The following is a 19,434-nucleotide window of genomic DNA, read 5'->3' on the forward strand; positions in this document are numbered from 1 at the left end:
TGCTGAAAGCAATGTTTTAGCAGTAATGAAGGGGGCATTTCGAGTGATGCTGGCTTTCATTTCATTAGATACACTTCCTTGAAAAAATGTGATATTTCGGAAAATCCCACATCCGGAAGTCGCAAGGGTTCTGATCTGGTAACCGTGCAAGTGGGAAGGTGCGTTCACGACAGAAGTGAGTTTGAATCACTTTTTGTGCAAGTCTTACCGAATGAGTAATTGCTCCATCTTGCGTTAACACTGCGGTGGTCGAGCAGGCTCCTTGCCTTAACGACGTGAAAACATGATCATCCAGAACTTAGTTATATTGGTCACTGGTGACTGGTGAACTAAATCACAGTGAATAAATGTGACAACATAATCATCCAGAACTTTCTTATATTGGTCACTGGTGACTGGCGAACTAAATCATTGTGAATAAACGTGAGAACATGATCATCCAGAAGTTTGTTATATTGGTCATTGGTGACTCGTGAACTAAATCACAGTGAATAAACGTGAAAACATGATCATCCAGAACTTTGTTATATTGGTCACTGGTGAACTAAATCACAGTGAATAAACGTTCACTGTGATTTTCGTTCACTATGAACACATCCACTGTAGTTTGCTCGAAGAAGCACGAGCCAACAATGAAATTCGCCGTGAATCCACACCAGACCATGACGTATGGGAATGCAGAAGCTTCAAGTTGCACGGCATGAGGATTGGTGGAATTCATATGCTGCAATACTGTATATCCACAGCACCATCTGATTGAAAATGAACCTCGTTTGTCCATAGGATATATGATGATCAGTACTCATTCACTTACATTCTCGCCAGAAAACCGAAAGTAAAAGCAAGACATTCGAAGTAATCTTACGGCTTTCGTAGTTTTTAATAATACATATTTGTTAATAATCAGCAATTGAAATGCATAATAAAACTATCTTTCTATGCCCTACTGTTTTTAAGTATGCAATATTCAAATTCTATGAAATATAAATGCAAATGCTAATAATTTATTTTTTTTAACAGATTTTGCGTATTCTTATCAGAACATAAGTTTTAATTTCTTATGGAGGAAAGAGATATTTCTCTTGCATTCCAAATTTCTTGGATATTTTTTGTCAGGATTTTCCACATAATCACAAAAATTCGAAATTATTTTTTTTTTCAGCTGTCATTGTTTACTTACTTATCCATAAATAGCTTCATTGAAAGATTAAGATGGGAAGCTTTTGACATATCACCATGCTTCACTAGTCAACAGAAGAAGGGCTTCCGATTAAAGGTGGAAGGTAATAATACAATTATCATTTGCTTAAAACTGGTTCTTTTTAATGATTTTATTTTTAAAATATTGAATTTTTCAGATCGCGAGTTTTTTAAAGTTTCCACTTCATTTTGCTTATTTTATGTTTCTAAAGATGGACTTGTGTAATCGATTTTTTTTACTCCCTAAGGTGTTAGAGTCCTAAAATTTTGAATATTTTTAATATCCCAATAGCAATATATTATTTTAATATTTTTAGAAATTAATTATTATTCAACCGATGCGTGCGATTAAAATTTTAATCCATACCAGTCTTATCACCTGCATTTCAGAGAAATTGGCCTTAAGTTTCTCTGAATTATTTATAATTATGGATTACAAATAAAAAATCTGAAGTTTCTATTTAATCTTTTCTTTTAGTATAAAATAAAATAAAATTCATTTTTATTTTTAGGTCCTCCTACAGTAAAGGACAGCAAAACATATCAAGAAGTTTTGAAACGTCTTTATTTAAATTTGATTATAGCCACAAATGTGTCTGTGATTAGATTGAGCGAACTGGCTGTAAGTATTTTTTAAAAAAACTATATTAATACTATAAATAGTGCAAACCTCCATTTTCATTTGAATACTTAGTGCATTTGAATGCAAGACCTTAATCACTAAAAATTAAAAGTGATATCGTTTGTCTTCGGAAATTAGAAAAAAATTGTCTTAATAAAATTTTTTGCTTTAACATTTTCAATTATCAACAAATTCTAAATCCTTATTTTGAACGAGCATCATGCAGTTCGATTTGTTAGTGAAAATAACATTTTATTATCACAATTAGAATTAAGTCATCATTAACATACATTCTTACACAATTGTTTCTTTAATTATTGAACTGAAAAGAAAACAAGTACATATTGTAAAGAATTTGTAACATGATTTCCCCACGCAGTTAATCTCCTGGAAAAGAAAATAGTTTTACGGATATAGTAATGATTGTTGAATGGGTGCCGAATCAATGACCTCCGTTCTTGTTGAAAAAATATATGGCTCAGAATGTTCGAGAATCTTGATGATAGATTCATTAGTGTTTCAAAGTTTTTGCTTGAGCATTGTATGTCTTATCAGAGAAGTTATAAAAATCCCAGAATAGAATATTTGAGACGAGAAAGAGTAGTTAAGCGAGTTTCATTATTATTATTCTGTCATCAGTATGCTTTGTGCCATTACCGCTGTTTAATAGCAATTTGCTGCTTTCTGTAGTTGTTCTCTGCAAGTGCTGTTTTTGTGTGAGCTTCGGTTGCGCTACTTTGCTATCGTATTTTATCCGTGTAGAATTTAGTGTTGCTATTTGTAATTTTGCCTATTGGGCTTTTCCCCATACAATGCCCATACATATACCCATACATATACACCCATACATACAATACCCATATATATTTTCCCCATACATATTTGGATTTTTCATAACAATATTAACTACAGAAAGATTAAACTGTTGTATATTAGAAACTTGTGTTTTTATTTTTTAAAAAAACTATTCGTTTCCTTGCATGCTTGAGTGCCTAACATTATGTATTTATTTATTAGTGCGTATATGATGGTGTAAAAATTGTTGAATTCACTGGTTGGATCTTGGATAAACCAAAAGTTACAGGTAAGTAAAAATATAATAAATAAGTTTAAAAAGTTATTAAATAATACTTTTAGTAGTGTATTAAACAGCAAATATATTTTTATTTTAATTTTAAATAGTGAGTTCTATTGTCTCCTAAATTCTCAACTAGCTGGAAGGGCTATTTTGGAATTAAAATTTAAGTTAACTGATCTAGATGAGTCATAAATGAACAAAATTTAAAAAGATTAAAAAGTGAGTGAAATACAATCGTTGTCATAATGAAAACAATAAAATTAAATAGAAGCATTTTTTTTTAAAAACTTAAAAATAAATTTTTAAAATACTCTTCATTAAATATTTTTTATTTTTATTAAAAACTTTTTTATTCAAATTATAAAGTCAATTAACAATTATTTTTTTCCAAGCCTGAAAGGGACATGCGGATTACTTTTTCCCTACACTTAAAAAAATAATTTAAAGTTTCACCTCCTTTAAATTCGATTTTTAATATTTCTATAGCATGCACTCTATTTATATTTCGAATTTGTAATCAGTCTACTCTTACTTTTGTCACATGTATCAAATATTGGAGCGATGTGATTGATTGAGCGCTTTTATAGCGTGATAATACCAAATTACCACTTTATTCCACAATTACCAACTTTATAGCAAAATCAGTGATTTGTTGTATTTCCATCTCACTCAGAAATTTTCAAACAAGCATGTTTCTGGAATGATAAACGATTTTCGTCTTTTGTTTCGCAAGAATTAATGCATTAATAATTTTTATTTTTTCACTTTCTCGTATACGTAGTATAGGGAAAATATAATAATCGCCCAAAAATTTGAACTCGAGATTTTTTACTGCGATAAAAAAAAAAAAAAAAAAAAAAAAATCAGATCTCTCTGAGTTTTAAAAGCACATTTTTGGAAAATATTTGTCTGTCTGTGACAAAGAGAACTGAAAAGCGCTTTGAACTAGATGGTTGAAAATTGGTGCAAGGTCTTTATACCAAATTTGCAGATATCTATCAAATTTTGAGTAAATCTGTTCAGGGTAACTCTGTTTGTCGGGCTTTCGAATATAAGTTAAAGCGATAACTACAAAATGATGATAGACATGCTGATAAAATTTCGTACACAAATTCAGCATCAACACTGTAGACACCTGTCAAAGTCTACTTTCAGAAATATATAAACGCGATGATTCAAAAACTCAATAACTTGAATATATCAAATTTGTTATGCAATGTTATGACCATAAGTTTTTAATCGATGTGGAAAAATGCTTTTAAAAATCAAATTCGATTTTTGGATACTATTGTGGCGAATTGTGATGCGCGAGGATAGAACCTGGGACCTTGTAGTTTGCAGCCCAGTAACATGACCACAATACAAAAGCAATTGCTCGTGTAGCGTAGCTGTTAACTGGCTTATAAGCTTTCACCACACTATTAACGCATACCAGGAATTAATCGCCAAATAACTGGTCACGGATAAAACGATAAAGTCAGTAAAAATGCTAAATTCCCGCCAAAAGGTATTTCCTAACTATTGTACGCCAATTCCATATAAGGTTTTCTCTGGCATGACAAATTTATTACAGAGTATGCGAGAAAGTTTTGGGAGATAACTCTTGCTGGTTATTTATTTTACAAATTAACAAAGTAATTTTTCAGATGATATTTTTCAATAATTAAAAGCCATAAAATAACAATTTTAAAATGATTTTAATTCTAAACTGTTTTTTATTTCTTATCTATTTAGGAACTGAGTCGGGGAAGAAGGAACCAGATATGCACACAGCCTATAGAATAATTGAAGAATCGGCGAAGACGGGGAATTTGTCTCTGAAAATTAAAAGGGATGGGAAGGTAATATTCATTCAAAACGAAATATTTCGAGTTTATTTCTAATTGAAGGTGATATTATTATTCAGATGAGCATTTGTGCATAATATATATATTTGAAATCATATACTTAATTTGAATTGTATAGCAGAATGTATAAAATTGCTGTTTTAAAAGAGTTTCGATTTTTTTTTATTTTGGTTTTTTTCTCACATCTCTAAAACCGATACAGAAGAGAAGTGAGCTCATTTTCACGATATATAATGCCGAACAGATCATACTAGTTTAAGTTTGGAGTCTGTTGAAAAAAAAACACACACACCGAGATTGTGGCGTAACACTCCAGTATAAAATAAAACGTAGAGAAGCGAGAATCTAATACCTTAAATTTATTAATTCGATGTGATCCTTTTAATATGGAATCGTTCTCAATAACTGTAACAATTGATCAACCTACAATTGAGGAGTATATTATTCCCTACAAGCTGTCTTTCAAGACCTGTTGCTTCGTCGGGATTAATGGGCGATAAAAAGTTCAATAAAATATTTTTAATAATTCGGTTTTATCGGCAGCACCCAGTAAAATAATTTCGAACTCCAAATTAAGACAGACATCTAATTTATGACATTTAGGAACCTTCCACCGTTCTATTTATTGTTCTATGCATTTCCCTATTTTCTGACTCTTATTTTTATGCATGTAATTATATCGTAAGAAAGGACATTAATGTTTAAAAATGAACGCCTTTAAAAAAATTTTCACCATCCCATAATTCTAAAATTCAGCATTAATTGTTAGTACAGCAAAATCTCAAAATTTTATTAAAAGCATGCCTGATATTAAAAATATGGCAAATTAAGACAAATCTTCATTCCTTGATCATTATCCACCTATCTCATTTGCTTTGTCGTGTTCCTTTATCTTGAATTTCTTGATTAGTAAAAAAGAGTGAAAAAAGCTAGGTGAAATAATAGTAGCAAGAGGGAAAGGGTTTCTAATTTCATTTCAAAAATTATAAAAAAAAATATATATATTTAAAAAATTGGCAATAATTTTTCGAATTTTAAGATAATGTAAAAATCAGTTTTGTATTGAAGTATTTTATACATTGTTAAATGTCGAAATTAAAAATGTCAATGCTAAAAAAATTTTAAATTCTTAAAATATACGTGCTATGAATTTAACAAATCTATAACTTTAAACTTTTTATAACTTCAAATCTATAACAGATAATACTCTGGTGTTTTTACAGGCAATATTACAAACTTTTTTTATTGAAACGAACATAGAAAATGTATTTAATAGATAACATTTAAATGCTAGCGCCTTCAAAGAAACAAAATAGTAGTTTTGATAGAAAGTTTTTTGAAGAAGTTTCTTCGGTTATTTCTTGTAAATTAGGTCTTCCATAAGATTCCTGCGTTAAAAATCACTTAGATTAATATCTGGCGATATAGACAACTAATGAATATATCAATATTTTATTTTAAATATAATCAAACATTCAGATTTATGATAAGAACTTTATCATAACTCTAGAAGACTTAAGTCAAGTTTACTTTTCGAAGGGTTTTCCAATTTAGAGTGACAAATGATTCTTGAAACTTTGACTTAGTAATCAGGAAATTTCAAAACAATCGGAGAAGTATTTAATGAGATATGGAATTGTTGTGTCCAGCTCAATATCAGGTGCCAAGCCCAATTCCAGTGTTTACATCAAAGATAATTCCTATTCAAGTAGCCAGGCCTCTTAATTTTTCCCATGAAATAAAAAGCAGGACAGTTGTTTTGTTCTGTAACGGTTAAATCATTTTTTATTTATAATTTTACTTTTGCTTTCCATTTCGATTGAATTTCCCACTAATTATTATAATCATCTTCAAAATGACTAATTTCATTTGAATTTCAATCAAATGGTCTAGAAATTTCGCAGTGTATTAATAGATATTTTATAAACAGAGCTGCTGATCATTTAATAAATATTTTGAAGAAAAAAAGTTTATAGAATAAAAATTTCTAATTTTTTCTAATAATCCCTATATATGCTAATGGTCATTAAAAATATGATGATAATGTATATTAATAAAATTAATGACTTAAGACTTAAAAAGGCCACATTATTGTTTTGTGAAAAAACCAGCTTGATATGAACTATGTTTATGAGAATTTTATCGTGTTGAAAACTTTAAAGCTGTTTATCTCAGTTTGCTTTTTTTCCAAAATTTTGTCAACTGCAAAATGTTAAAAGTCGATCACATTTTATTGTAATTGCACGAAATATTTTCTGCTCGCTCTTTAATGCATGCTTAATAGATTTGTAAAAATTTTGATTAGAATTTTTTCTAAAAATGCTCAAAGTGAAAAATTATTATATATTCCCAAAATATTTCACAAAATTTCGAGCAACTTTTTTTTTATATCTCAGAAACTAATATAGATATCAAAAATCCGCTTTGAAAAAAATCTGGCGAAAAATACTGAAAACTGTACAAGAGGAATCATTTTTAAAAAAGGATTAATATTTTTTTAAAAATTAAAAACTTTAGACAATTTTTTAAAGTTTAAAAAAAATTAAGTTTAAAATTTAAATTTAAAAATGCATTCTTTTTCTTTACAGGATGTCGAATATAAAATAACTGCAATTGAAAATATAGTGCACCCAGAAAGTAAGTTTACTCCAGTTTTACACTTTTTTTTCATTTTTATGTAATTTTTGAATTACTTTTAAATTCATTTATTGTTATTTCTTTCTTCTAGCTATAATGAAGAATTCATTCTCTGGAGGTAAATATTCTCTTTTTTCTCCCATTATTTTCTAAAGAAGATTTATTGTAAATATAGTGTTAAGCTTGTTATTCAGATATCTGCTATAAAACGCTTTGCTAAGGTGTATTCAAATGAAACTTTAAATGTGCTTTTAATCTCTCATAGTATTGGAAGCACTAGAAAAATAATGGTTTGATTATTTTAAATCCTCACATTTTTTTTGTTATATTATCATTTAATACTCAGGTACAAACCATTATATTTTAGCTCAAAGTTTTCCTTAGTAAATATTTAAGATGTACCATTAACATTTTTATATTATTCCACTGAAAGAAATCAGTATTTAAGAAAAAAAGTTTCTGAACTTATTGTTGTAGAACTTGACTTATTCAAAGCTGAAGGGATCACAATAAAAAGTCCCTATCATCCAAACGCTTGGATTAGGAAAAAACTGGACATGAACGCAATTTCATTTTAATACGGCAAACAAAGATTTACTTAAAATACTTATTACTTATATATCATGTATTAAAACTAAATTTTTAAATTTTATGGTTTTTCAAAATAATAAATAAGTCATAAATAAACGAAAATTTAGAAAATTATTGGAATTATAGCAAATGAGTGATAAAAACCATAACTGAAAATATAATTATTTTAATGAATAAGACAGTTATTTTTAAAGATACAAACAGTTTGCAGTGCTTTGATTGTAAAAATTGCTCTGTAAAATTTGAAAACAGGCAACGTAATTCGCATCTTTAACAACGAGAAGTTTTAATTGTTTCCCCGATATAATAAACTGAAGTGCAGCAAAGTAAAGAGAAAATTAAGCTCCTTGAAAATCACTGAGTTGTAATAATTGAAAACACGTAGTACGGGCACTGAATTCATGAAAACAATTAAAACATTAATTTTTAAAAAATATAATTTTTAATTTTGTGTTCAAATTTACTACAACAGATTCGAATGATATGTGATGTTGGAACAGTATGTGTTTTCCCGAATATAAAACCCCTTTTTTTTCTCGCCAAAAGATGCATTTTGGCTTACTTTCAGGAATATATTGTTCTTAGAAACACAATTTGCATTTACTTTCTATATATTCACCCTCAAAAATTACTTGTGCTGACATAATGCAATGCTTAAATGGTTCATGAATGAATTGTTTATTACATTATCAAAAATTTGGAGATATGTAATCATTTCTACAGGAATTATTATTTAATTTATCCTTTCTGCAACGAACTTCTTTATTCTTTGAATACTCAACCGATGAAACCCAACCTATTCCTTTTATATGTCTTTGAAAACGCTGTCTGAATTTCTTTATGTACTTTTATGGAATTGGTAAAACATGCGGTAAAAAAATCAAACCATTATCTAATAGTTATCAGTCTACAAAAAGTTTTTATTTTTATTTCCAAAACTTACCATAAATGCCGGTATTAGACAAAATAGCTTTTTTTTTACATTCAGTTCAGTTTTTTTCATTCAGAAACTTGAATGTTGGAACACTCCAATTTTAACCTTGTCGAACTCGAGAGGATTATATTGAAAATATTAGAAAAAATAAACTATTCGCATGCCATGGGGTAGAGTTTTTCAAAAACATGATTACGGTTTTTTTGCTCTTTTATTAATCTAAGAAACTGAAGATTTGGAAATTGGAAACTCATAAATCAAAGTCGGATTATACAATGCTATTAAACGCTCGATGTTGAAAAGTGTTTGTTGGACAGTGCAGTGCTAGCTTAAATTTGTAGTGCAATTAAAGAGTAATTGGTTCATTGAAGCACATGATCTATTCAATTGACCGTTATATATCAGATTTATATATAAGTTATCATTAGATTCCGACTGATTTTTCGGTAATAAGATTAAATTTTGTCTGGTTGACGAGCTTCACCAAACATCCTGAAAAATTATCTAGAATTTGTTCTTCAGTTAGGTGATATTTCCGGGGAATAATGTAGAACATTCAATATATCAGCGAAAGATTTGAATTACAGAATGTGTATTTTAGTTTAGTTACAAAAATATTTTAATGGCATACACACAGAGAACCATTGCCATTGATTTAAACCTAATTTTTCCAATTCTTAAAAAAAAAAATTAATATCTTTTTATAATAGTTTTCTTTTTTTTTCCACAGCAACTCTTGCTGGTACTGCCTTGGGACTCTTCGTTGTTGGAATAATTATGGGTGTAGCGGGCTATTATGTCTTCCTGAGAAAAAGAAATACGTTACCTGACTACACGTTACACTTGAAGACAATGAAAGGCTGAAGAAAATGTGAACTAGAAACTGTTATTGACTTTCTTTTACTGTACCATCTGTTTTACAGAAACTTATTTTAGGAATTGAACCTGATGTAAATGTAGTTATGTTTATTTTGTTTTATTTAAAAGCTTTCTTATTTTCTATAATATGTTTCTATTTCTTTATGCTTAACCGTTCAATCGACATTGTATTCGATGCTTACTATTTTGGTTTTTGACGATGCGGTTATTACAGGGTGTATAAGGATTCTCACACACATTACAAAATTATCTAAAACAATAATTCTGAATGATCGGGGTTTCTTTTATGCTGTATATTATTTTCATTGTTCATGAAGTTTAATTTCGCAGCTTTGTACTTTGCAGCTTCCGATAGATGGCGCTATGTATGGTTTGATGTTGATTTAAAGAGGAAATTTCCCTTCATAGTCATATCATACATTGTTTTCAAAGTTAAGTTCCTTTCTTCTAAGTTCTTCGAGATTCCTTTATGTGGGGTTATAGAAAGATTATATGCAATAGATGCTTTGCAGTATTTTCTTGGGTTTAAAAAAGCGTATCGTATTTGCTGAAGCTCTTGCAAATGCATAGCATGAAATATAGCTTGAAAAAAGCTATCCGCGGTCAAAGTATTTCTTATTAAAGCTATCAACTTTAGAAGTTCTATTGTGAATAATTAAATGCATTTTGTTTCTCTAATTTAAAGGGTTTTCTAAAAATATATTTTTGCAATTTGTCCATGATTTCTCAAATACTTTCAACTAAATAATTTTCATTAATAATGGGCTTGAATTTTAATTTGGTCCAAAGAAACGAGTGAAAGAATGGAAATTCACCATCTTTCAGAACTGGAAGTTTACCTTAATTTCGCTTCTAAGATACAAGATATGTTTCAAAATATAAATGCTTAGTTAAGGGAGATTTTAATCCTTAAGGAGGATTAAATCTGTATGTTGAATCTGCAAAAAGGATAAACAGAATAAAGTTGTGACGCATATTGGATTCAAAGCAGAGAAATAAATAAATAAAAAAAACTGCACCATCTAAATAACTGGTCTTATTTTGTTGAAAATTTTTCTTTTAAGCTATATACGTTAAAATGAAGACTATTTTGAAGTGACTGATATTTTAAAGATTGTGTCACCTTTTTGAAGTATTTTTTAATGCGTGTTGTCTTTTCTAACCGTGGTTTAAGAAGTACTTTTTAAATTCCCCGATAAAGGCATATGCTTGAAAAAATATTTTTTATCAGATATAAAGTTGTTTTTATGCCGTTTTAGCTTTAAAAAATTATGAAATATGAAATTTCATACATTCACAACACTTTCTAATATTGATTTCTAGTAAAATGTTTTCTTTCCCCAATTTTTTAAATAAAAGTTTTACAGTTCTACGGTTCAAACTGAGCGAATAATGAAACGTTGAATCTTTTTTTTTGTGGTAAAATTGCATTGTGGTGGGAAGGTCCCTTAAAAATCTTATCAAGCTGGATTTGAAGATATATAAATTAAGAGATCTCTTTTAATTATGTGACGTGAGAATGAGAGCGTTTAAAAAACCCTTTAATACTTGAGTATTTGCTTAGAAAATTAATATTTATTTATTTATTTGTAGATTAGTTTTATTTTATGTGCTAAGATCAATAAAATGACGTTTCCTTAAGCTTGTGAATCGAAATAAGAACATCTACAAAGCGATTTGCATAGAAATTTAATATTTTAAAGACAACCCCTGTCATACCGATCGACAGTCTTGCCTAAAGCTTTGGTATTGAAAAAATTGCTTTTTTTTAGATGTTCCATTTAATGAACTGCGCTCACTTTCTGAAGTTGTTCTACAGTATGCTGTCGCTTATTATACAAGTACTTTATGAAATCAGCTGTATTGGTCACTTTAAAACTTTCTCACGTTTTTCATCATCTTTTCCCACGCATAAAGTTGTGGATCTTGGGGAGGGGGGGGGGGGGGTGAATCCCTTCCACGGCACTGATGAATGACGGTTATGAAATGTAAATTTTAGGAATGAATCTAACATTTTATTGTATCTTGCGTGCGATTTTTTTGTGATTAACATCCAGATCAGTTAATACGCAAGTATCCAAAAATCGAATGTGAATTTTGGACGCTTTTCTTTCTACTAACCGATTGAAGCTGAAATTTGATACAAAGCTATAATTGTATCCACAAGATCACATAGCAAATTTAATTTATCTAAATCATTGCATTTTTGAGCTATTGCTTTTATATGCCTGCAAAAGTACCGATCCGAATGACGGCTAACCCTTTGAAGGATTTGAAACCAACTTTGATATGGATCTGCATTTTAGATGATAAAATGTTGTACCAAATATTTTCTATCTTGCTCTTTAAATTTTGTAGTTATCACGTTCATATTCACTCGGACTGCCGGACAGACTTCTTCTAAGTGAATTTCGTTTCAAGTTTGACAGAAATACACAAATTTAATTTTTAAGTTAGTGTACGAATTTTCGTAAGTCTAACTCAAAGTGCTCTTGATTTATCGTGACAGACTAATTCAAATTGCTTTTGATTATTAGACAGATCAGCAGAATTCTAAAAATGCGTTTTTCGAATTCAAGAGGATCTAAAATGTGGAGATAAGCAGAAATCTCGAATTCTAATTTTTTTTTACCATTCCAATGCTTTCTCTGTATACTTCACATACAAGAAAACAAGAATAAATATCTGCGTTTTCAGTATATCAAGTAAGGGAAATTTCAAACAGTTATTGAGAATATCTTGCTTATCTATATTGCCCGATACTGAAACAAGAGCGTTCGAGACAAAGTACATTTTGAGTTTTACAATTTTAATTTAATGAAATATTTTGATTTATGGAGATCGTTTAAAGACTGAGATAATAATGTTTTATGATGGTCAAAATTTTTATAATATACGATTAAATTGGGCAGCAACTTATTTGACTGTGAATAATTAAAAATTTTAAAGACTTCTTCCTTAATTTGGTCCTTATTTTTTTCATTAATGCTTAATTGATACTCAGGTATTTTAAAAAGACTATTATTTATATTTTTGGAAGAATCCATTCCCGGATGGGTGCAATCAAGAATGTGGTTTCAATTATGATACAACATAAGCACTCTTTAACCCTGCACTTTCCTTATTAGGCTTGGAAAAAATACCATTATGGTGTCCCATTAGTTTCTTTCCTTGTAATTTTTGCTATACAAGCTAAATATCTGTTTTTCTCTTCTATGTTGAATGCTTAAACAAGTAACAAATATTGCAGTGACCATTTCAGTTTACTTAAAACAATTTTTAAATTATTCCTTGGTATAAGTTTATATAAAATTCCATTTGCCTCAAGCAATTTTCACTCGGTCAGTTTTAATCTTGTAACTCTTATATCTAGCGGGTTAATATATATCTTAGGATGGTAAGATTTTTTTTATTATATATAACTAACATAACCTTAACATCAAAGCCACACCATATCTCCGTTTAGATACTTGAATGGCCCTCTATCTGATTTTGTATAGATGTAAGTGGACGTTATTTTAAAAAAAGAAGGAAAATTACGTTTCAAATAATTGCAGACAGATATGCAAATGACAAATATGATTACATATAAGATTGATAACAATGATGAAAACTGAAAAGAATTATGTATGAAGTATAGGAATGTTGCATGAATGAATATGGTAATATACATATAGTGCCAAAATAATAAAAACACCTGTGAACAAAAGCGATATTTAAAAATGCACTTCATAAACCTTAAAATATTATCGCAATTACCAATTTTTTTAAATATAAAAAGTATGTATTTTGGTCGTATGAGATAAATTTAGCAAAATTGTATGCGTATTGGATTTTTATTGAAAGTGTAAAATATCGGAATCCACAGACTTTCGAAGAGACCAAAATTATAGGAGCCCGACTAAGTAAAGCAACTATGACGAAAACATCCCACCTTTTAGGCATTTCTAGAGATATGGTGTCTAAAGTTCATGCAATAACACCACCAACAAGCACTACAAAGGGTATTTTTGCATCATTTTAAAATGCAAAAAATTATATTTTCGATGATGGCAAGTTTTTAAACATACAAATAAAATTTGTGTTTTTTAATAAATATTAAAAATATTTTAAGCATATTTTCTTATAATATATTTTATATAAAATAAAAATAAAATTTATCATGCACGAGCACGTTACTCATTCATGAGAAAAATTAGTTTTAACAACGTGTTAGCGAAAGCTCAAATTAAAAAGTTAAATTAATTCTATTAAAGATAGAAAAACGTGATTTGCTGCCCATGTATGTAAGAAAAACAATAAGCATGGAACATGATATTTTCTAGACAGATAAGTGTAAGAAAAAAGTACAGGGAAACCTACATAAAAGGAAAGTAAAGAAAAAGAATCTTTATTATTAATATAATTTAAAATATCTTTATTATCAATTAAATAATTTTGTAGCCTTTAAGACAAATATAGTTTATATCTATATAAACAGGACAGCTGTTTAAAATATTTTACTCCTTGTTCAAATTTAAAGCAAACTTTTTAAATAAAAATTTTCTTCATTTTTGGCTGTCACTTTATTTTGTCAGAGAGTGATAAATATGATATAATTTTTTTTAAATGTTCACCATTGTTTCAGGGTTTTATAAATATGAATAGAAAAAATTTGGAGGTAGGGTTATGGATTGTGTTCTTTTAGATGTCCTTAGTTTTCATACTAGCTTACATATTTATCTACTAGCAAATAAAAATAAAATGATGCAATAAACAATTTAAATAAAGTAATATGCTTTGAAAGAATTCAAAATCTTCAATTTATACAAACTCTAATAATATTAAAAAATACATACCTTATTTAATGTAAAATCAAAATGATAGTAAATAATGCAGAAAAAATAAGAACAAATATAAATATAAGGTAACTTAATTAACCTTTTCTAAAAGTGTTAGCTAGAATCAATTTAAAAAATACAGTGTACAAAACAAACAAAAAAAATAATATGAATAGAATTATTCTTAAAGTTGTAGTATAATATCAAGCTAAAATTATATTAACTAAGAAAATATAAAACACTAAATGCATAATTATTTTCAATAGAAAAATAAACACTCTTGACGTATCGAAAAAAATATCTGAAATTGAAAACATTCCTACAAAACGAAAATGGATGACACGCACTTCACGCAATCATTTAAAAAAATTTATACTTGCCTTCCACGCAAATTTCTTTAATAAACAATAGAAATATACAGAAGAACAATGTTTTTCTTAAACTATTTTTATATTCCATTTTAGATTATCATACAGATTCATAACATATATATAATAACATGCATGCCAATTAATAAAAAGGTGTATTGAAAAATTAACAAAAGAAACAACTTTTGCCAAACCTTGCCAACTATGGAGGATGTCCTAAAAATTTCGAAATTCTGCGGTTCTGTTAGTAGCATCCTATTTACTAACGAAATCGCTGATATTTTTTTTTTCAGTAGACTTTTTCGATACTTCTCTTTTCATGTTTGAGATTAACAGTTTTTATTTTCTGTTAATCTTTTCCATCTTGGTTATTTCAAATATTGTTTGCTTTCAAAATATATGTCACCACTATATATAGAAAGCTAACGTACGTGGTTCAGAAATCGTTTTTACTAAATGTTGCGTTCTCTTATTATATAATGCTGTGTGGACGAACAAACTAGATGCCAAAAGCGGCAAGTTTTGGGTAAAACATTAATATCATTGTCAAATAATAAAACATTAATTTCTCTATACACTAATTGTTCTTATATGAATCTCTCTCTGTAAATAAATATAACGTTTGTAAGGACACAAAATCACGCTGTATTTGTCAATTGTCATTTGGCAACATTCTCGAACGTTCGGATTATTTACATGCTTGCAATGTCAGAAAACGATGAAACAAACAAATATATATATTATTATTATATATTTTTAAGTTTTTATTATTATATATATTTTTGAATTTTAAAAAGATATATAAGAGTTGTAAACTGAGTAGCCTTAGTGAAATATCAAGATTGTCGAGCCCACATAGTTAGAATTTAAATTGTGTAAAAAGAATTACATAGTTATTAAAGGCAAACTTATATAACCAACAAAGAAGCTTTCTTACTAAAATAGAGTTCAGATACATTTTTAATAAATTAAAATTTTTTACCATCTCTTAAAATAATACATACTCTAAATGATATTAAACATTTTAAGTTAAAATGTCAAATTGTAGTTGTAGTAAATTATTTTTAATATAAAAAATTAAGATTACAATAACTTCTGAAAACTGAATAAAATGTTGCAGAAAAGAAATGAAACAAAATTTTTTAAATGGATAAATACACTTCGAAATCATGCATAATATCAATGCAAATTCTATGTATCCAATATCAATGTAGGAGAGAAAAAGTGAAATTTTTAAATTGAACTGTTTGAACTTTAATACCACTTAATATATTAGGGTGTCCCATAAGTTTCTTCCTTTCTTTTGAAACTAAATCAATACAAGATATTTATTGTTAAAGTTGATTACTGCATTACTGATCTGCATTACTGATTAGTGTGTCTCAAGTAATAAAAGTCTCAAGAAGAATTGTTACATTTAATGTTATTTTATTCAAGAGGTTCAAGCAGAAACTGCTCACATATGAATAATATTTGCCTTAAAAAGTACAGATATTAAATAGGTATCGTTGAAAAGAAAATTTTTGAATTTTAAAAAGATGCAAAACGTAATTTTCTGTTGCTATACGTTAGGAAGTTAACACATAAAAACGCCAGAATTTTGCTTAACTTTTAGTTAATAAGAATTCTGATCAAAATTTAAAAGAAGAAATCACTTCACCATTCACATATCCGTCTTCCAAAATATAAGAACGCCACCTTTGGTAGCTCTAAGTCAAATGATCTACAATCCCATAATGATAGGTAATGATAGCTATCATTATGGTCTGACATACGATTTGTCCCACCAGATCCACAGTATGCTGTTCCAACAATGTTAATATTGCGGTATGAATTTAATTCTAATAAGAGAAACAAAAAATTTTCGCGCATTAAGGGGAATTAGAACTCACGAGAATGTGTTAAAAGACTATCAATTCAAATGAAAAGTTATGATTTAGATTGGACTTGGAATCCGTGGTATATGTTCTCACCACTAGGAGGTTAACAGAAAGAGCTACATCTGCTACAAAGGGTACCTACTTCAAGAAATTTGAAAAACTATTTAGGGGCCGCGGTGGCCTGGTGGTACCGGAGGGCTTCGTAACCGGAGGGTTTCAGGTTCGAGACCCGATTCCACCGAATAACCATCGTGTAAGGGGGTCAGTTGCACGTTAAATCAGTCCTGACCAAACGTCCTCCCGCTGGTGTGGTGTGGTGTGGTGTCGAGAGGGGGGTGCCAGATCAGGTTTCGTTCTCGTAAAAAATTAGATGAACTGGACAAAGTAGTGTTATGATGCCATGAAACTGGTCTCCATTAGAAAGTTCGTATACACAATGAACAGGATATTTGAAAGACTATTAAAGTAACACATCTTTGATGTCTAGGTCGTCATCTAACCGCGGTTCAAAATGACGAGGTCCCTAGTGTTGCTTCAAACGGGACGTTAATATAACTAAACTAAACTAAACTTAGAAACTTAAACTTGAAAAACTATTTAATATTTGATTCAACTTTCGAATCCCAAGCATTTTACAATCTGTATTCGGAAATATACGATAGAACCGATTTAGACTAATTTCAAAATGAGAAAACTGTTCAGAAAAAGCATAATAAGATGTTATCGAATTTTTTTTTTAATTCAGTTAATTAATTCTATTAGTGAAAGCTTTTTCGATTACAAAGAAATTACTTCTTGTCATTTCTAATTACTCTACATTTATTAATGAAAAATGATTTTTTTACCGGGTCCATCAACTGAAGTTCTTGAATCGACAATAAGAACATCCTTTGATATTTTTAGAAATTAAAAGTCACTTATTTGAAACATACTTCTATATATTTTTCCACCTTGATTTTGTTTTTCGATATATATTGAATGTTTTAATCAAAAAACATATTATGAAAATTATTACATTAATTGCTAAATGATGTAAAATCTATCATGCTCAATGCTCCCACACATTGAGGATGATGGGGGCGATCACATACATTAGAGTCGAATATCAGAGCTCACCCGGGCTCGAAAATGGAAAACTTTCACTATGCCAACGTATTTCTCAAATAAGCAGATTAGAATTAATTTTATGCAAATGCATTCCAAAAGATTATACTGGAAAAAAAATCGATTATGGCTATTTTGATTGTTTGGTTTATATTCAAGATACTTTATAACAGATTCATCGTTGCATGCTTTAGCTTTATTAGAAATAGAAATCGTATGATTTAAAATGTTTATGGGGGAATATGATAGTTCTATGTTCTGAAGTGTTAAGCAGTGGAAGCTGTTGCAGTGATTTTTACTTAGCGGAAATACTTATTCCATTCATTGGTAAGTTATTCTTGAAGTTTTTATTTGAATAAGAACTTTTAAACTTCGGAAAATTACTTTTAAAGTTGAATGCATGAGGATTCTTCATTGTTTTTACTATGTAATGGTTATCTATTGCTAGTTGATACTCCATGAATATCGAATGTTGTAACTTAAGAATTAAATTTGCTTAAAGGCGTTCATTTGCTTGTGAAATCTGGACTCGTAAAACTTGCGAAGATTTTGCATGCCTATATTAATTAATTCAATAGTAAAAGTAATATTGTATAAAAGAACTCGTTTATTTCCTTCTCTGTATACTACTTCTTCCCGTATTTTAATTTCTGATAATATTGGGTTCTTTGGGTTAAATCTATTCAAACCATGAAATTACCATCTTTAATTTGAAGTTTCAATGTGTTTGCATTTAATGCTGTGAATATCACTCAAATTTTTATTCTAAATACTTCAGCGAGTCTGTGCATTCTTATCCATTATAATGTCTTAAAACTGAGAAATCGTAAAATTTAATGTAAACGTGCTTAACTGCGATTGAATTTCAATTTGAATATCAGCATCATAACTCGAGGATCTTTTGAATTTCTATTTAGATGCAATAATGTAATCTAGCAATCGATGCTGTGAAAGTAAGAAAAACAACTTGTATTCCTTGAATAGTAGGGCAAATGAAACAAGTTAAAAGGCGAATACAGAGATGGTTATCTACCTTTTTAAGACGATACATAATATCTGAAATAACAATCCATTTTGACTACTTGTTTTTGATACTAGAATAATTTTATCTAATATGCGCAAAGGCGAATATTAAATGAATAGAATGAACTATTCTCTATTTCTAACATGAATAAACCAATCTTCATGTTTAATTGCAAGTGCACAAGATGCGGGATCATGCTTTTTTCTATATTGTATTCCCCAGATCATCATTCTAAATGGCGCTTTTTTATGGCTAATTGAACTATTTAAACCATTAACCTTTCAGAAAATTCATATGCAGTTGTATAATCTTGCAATAATTGAATATTTATGCATCCAAATACTTTTAAGTACAGAAGACTGATAGTTGCCAGCTGTTAATCGGCTTTATAATTCAAAAATTCTACACGCTCATTCAACTTAAGAAATTGGGCTTGAAAATTAAGGGGAA

At 28.9% G+C, this 19,434-nt stretch overlaps 1 protein-coding gene across 1 annotated transcript in view; it reads left to right on the forward strand.

Annotated features, from left to right (window-relative positions):
* Positions 1-9,914, forward strand: part of LOC129963073 (uncharacterized) — a 70,871-nt gene extending 60,957 nt beyond the window's left edge. The window contains exons 23-29 of the mRNA XM_056077106.1: positions 1,163-1,283; positions 1,713-1,822; positions 2,840-2,906; positions 4,635-4,741; positions 7,336-7,384; positions 7,476-7,502; positions 9,640-9,914. Of these exons, the coding sequence (XP_055933081.1) occupies positions 1,163-1,283; positions 1,713-1,822; positions 2,840-2,906; positions 4,635-4,741; positions 7,336-7,384; positions 7,476-7,502; positions 9,640-9,773 (615 nt within the window). The 3' untranslated portion in view covers positions 9,774-9,914. The remainder of the gene's footprint in view (positions 1-1,162; positions 1,284-1,712; positions 1,823-2,839; positions 2,907-4,634; positions 4,742-7,335; positions 7,385-7,475; positions 7,503-9,639) is intronic.
* The last annotated feature ends 9,520 nt before the right edge of the window (positions 9,915-19,434 follow it).

This window comes from Argiope bruennichi, chromosome 3 (genome assembly GCF_947563725.1).
Source record: "Argiope bruennichi chromosome 3, qqArgBrue1.1, whole genome shotgun sequence".
Lineage (NCBI taxonomy): Eukaryota > Metazoa > Arthropoda > Arachnida > Araneae > Araneidae > Argiope > Argiope bruennichi.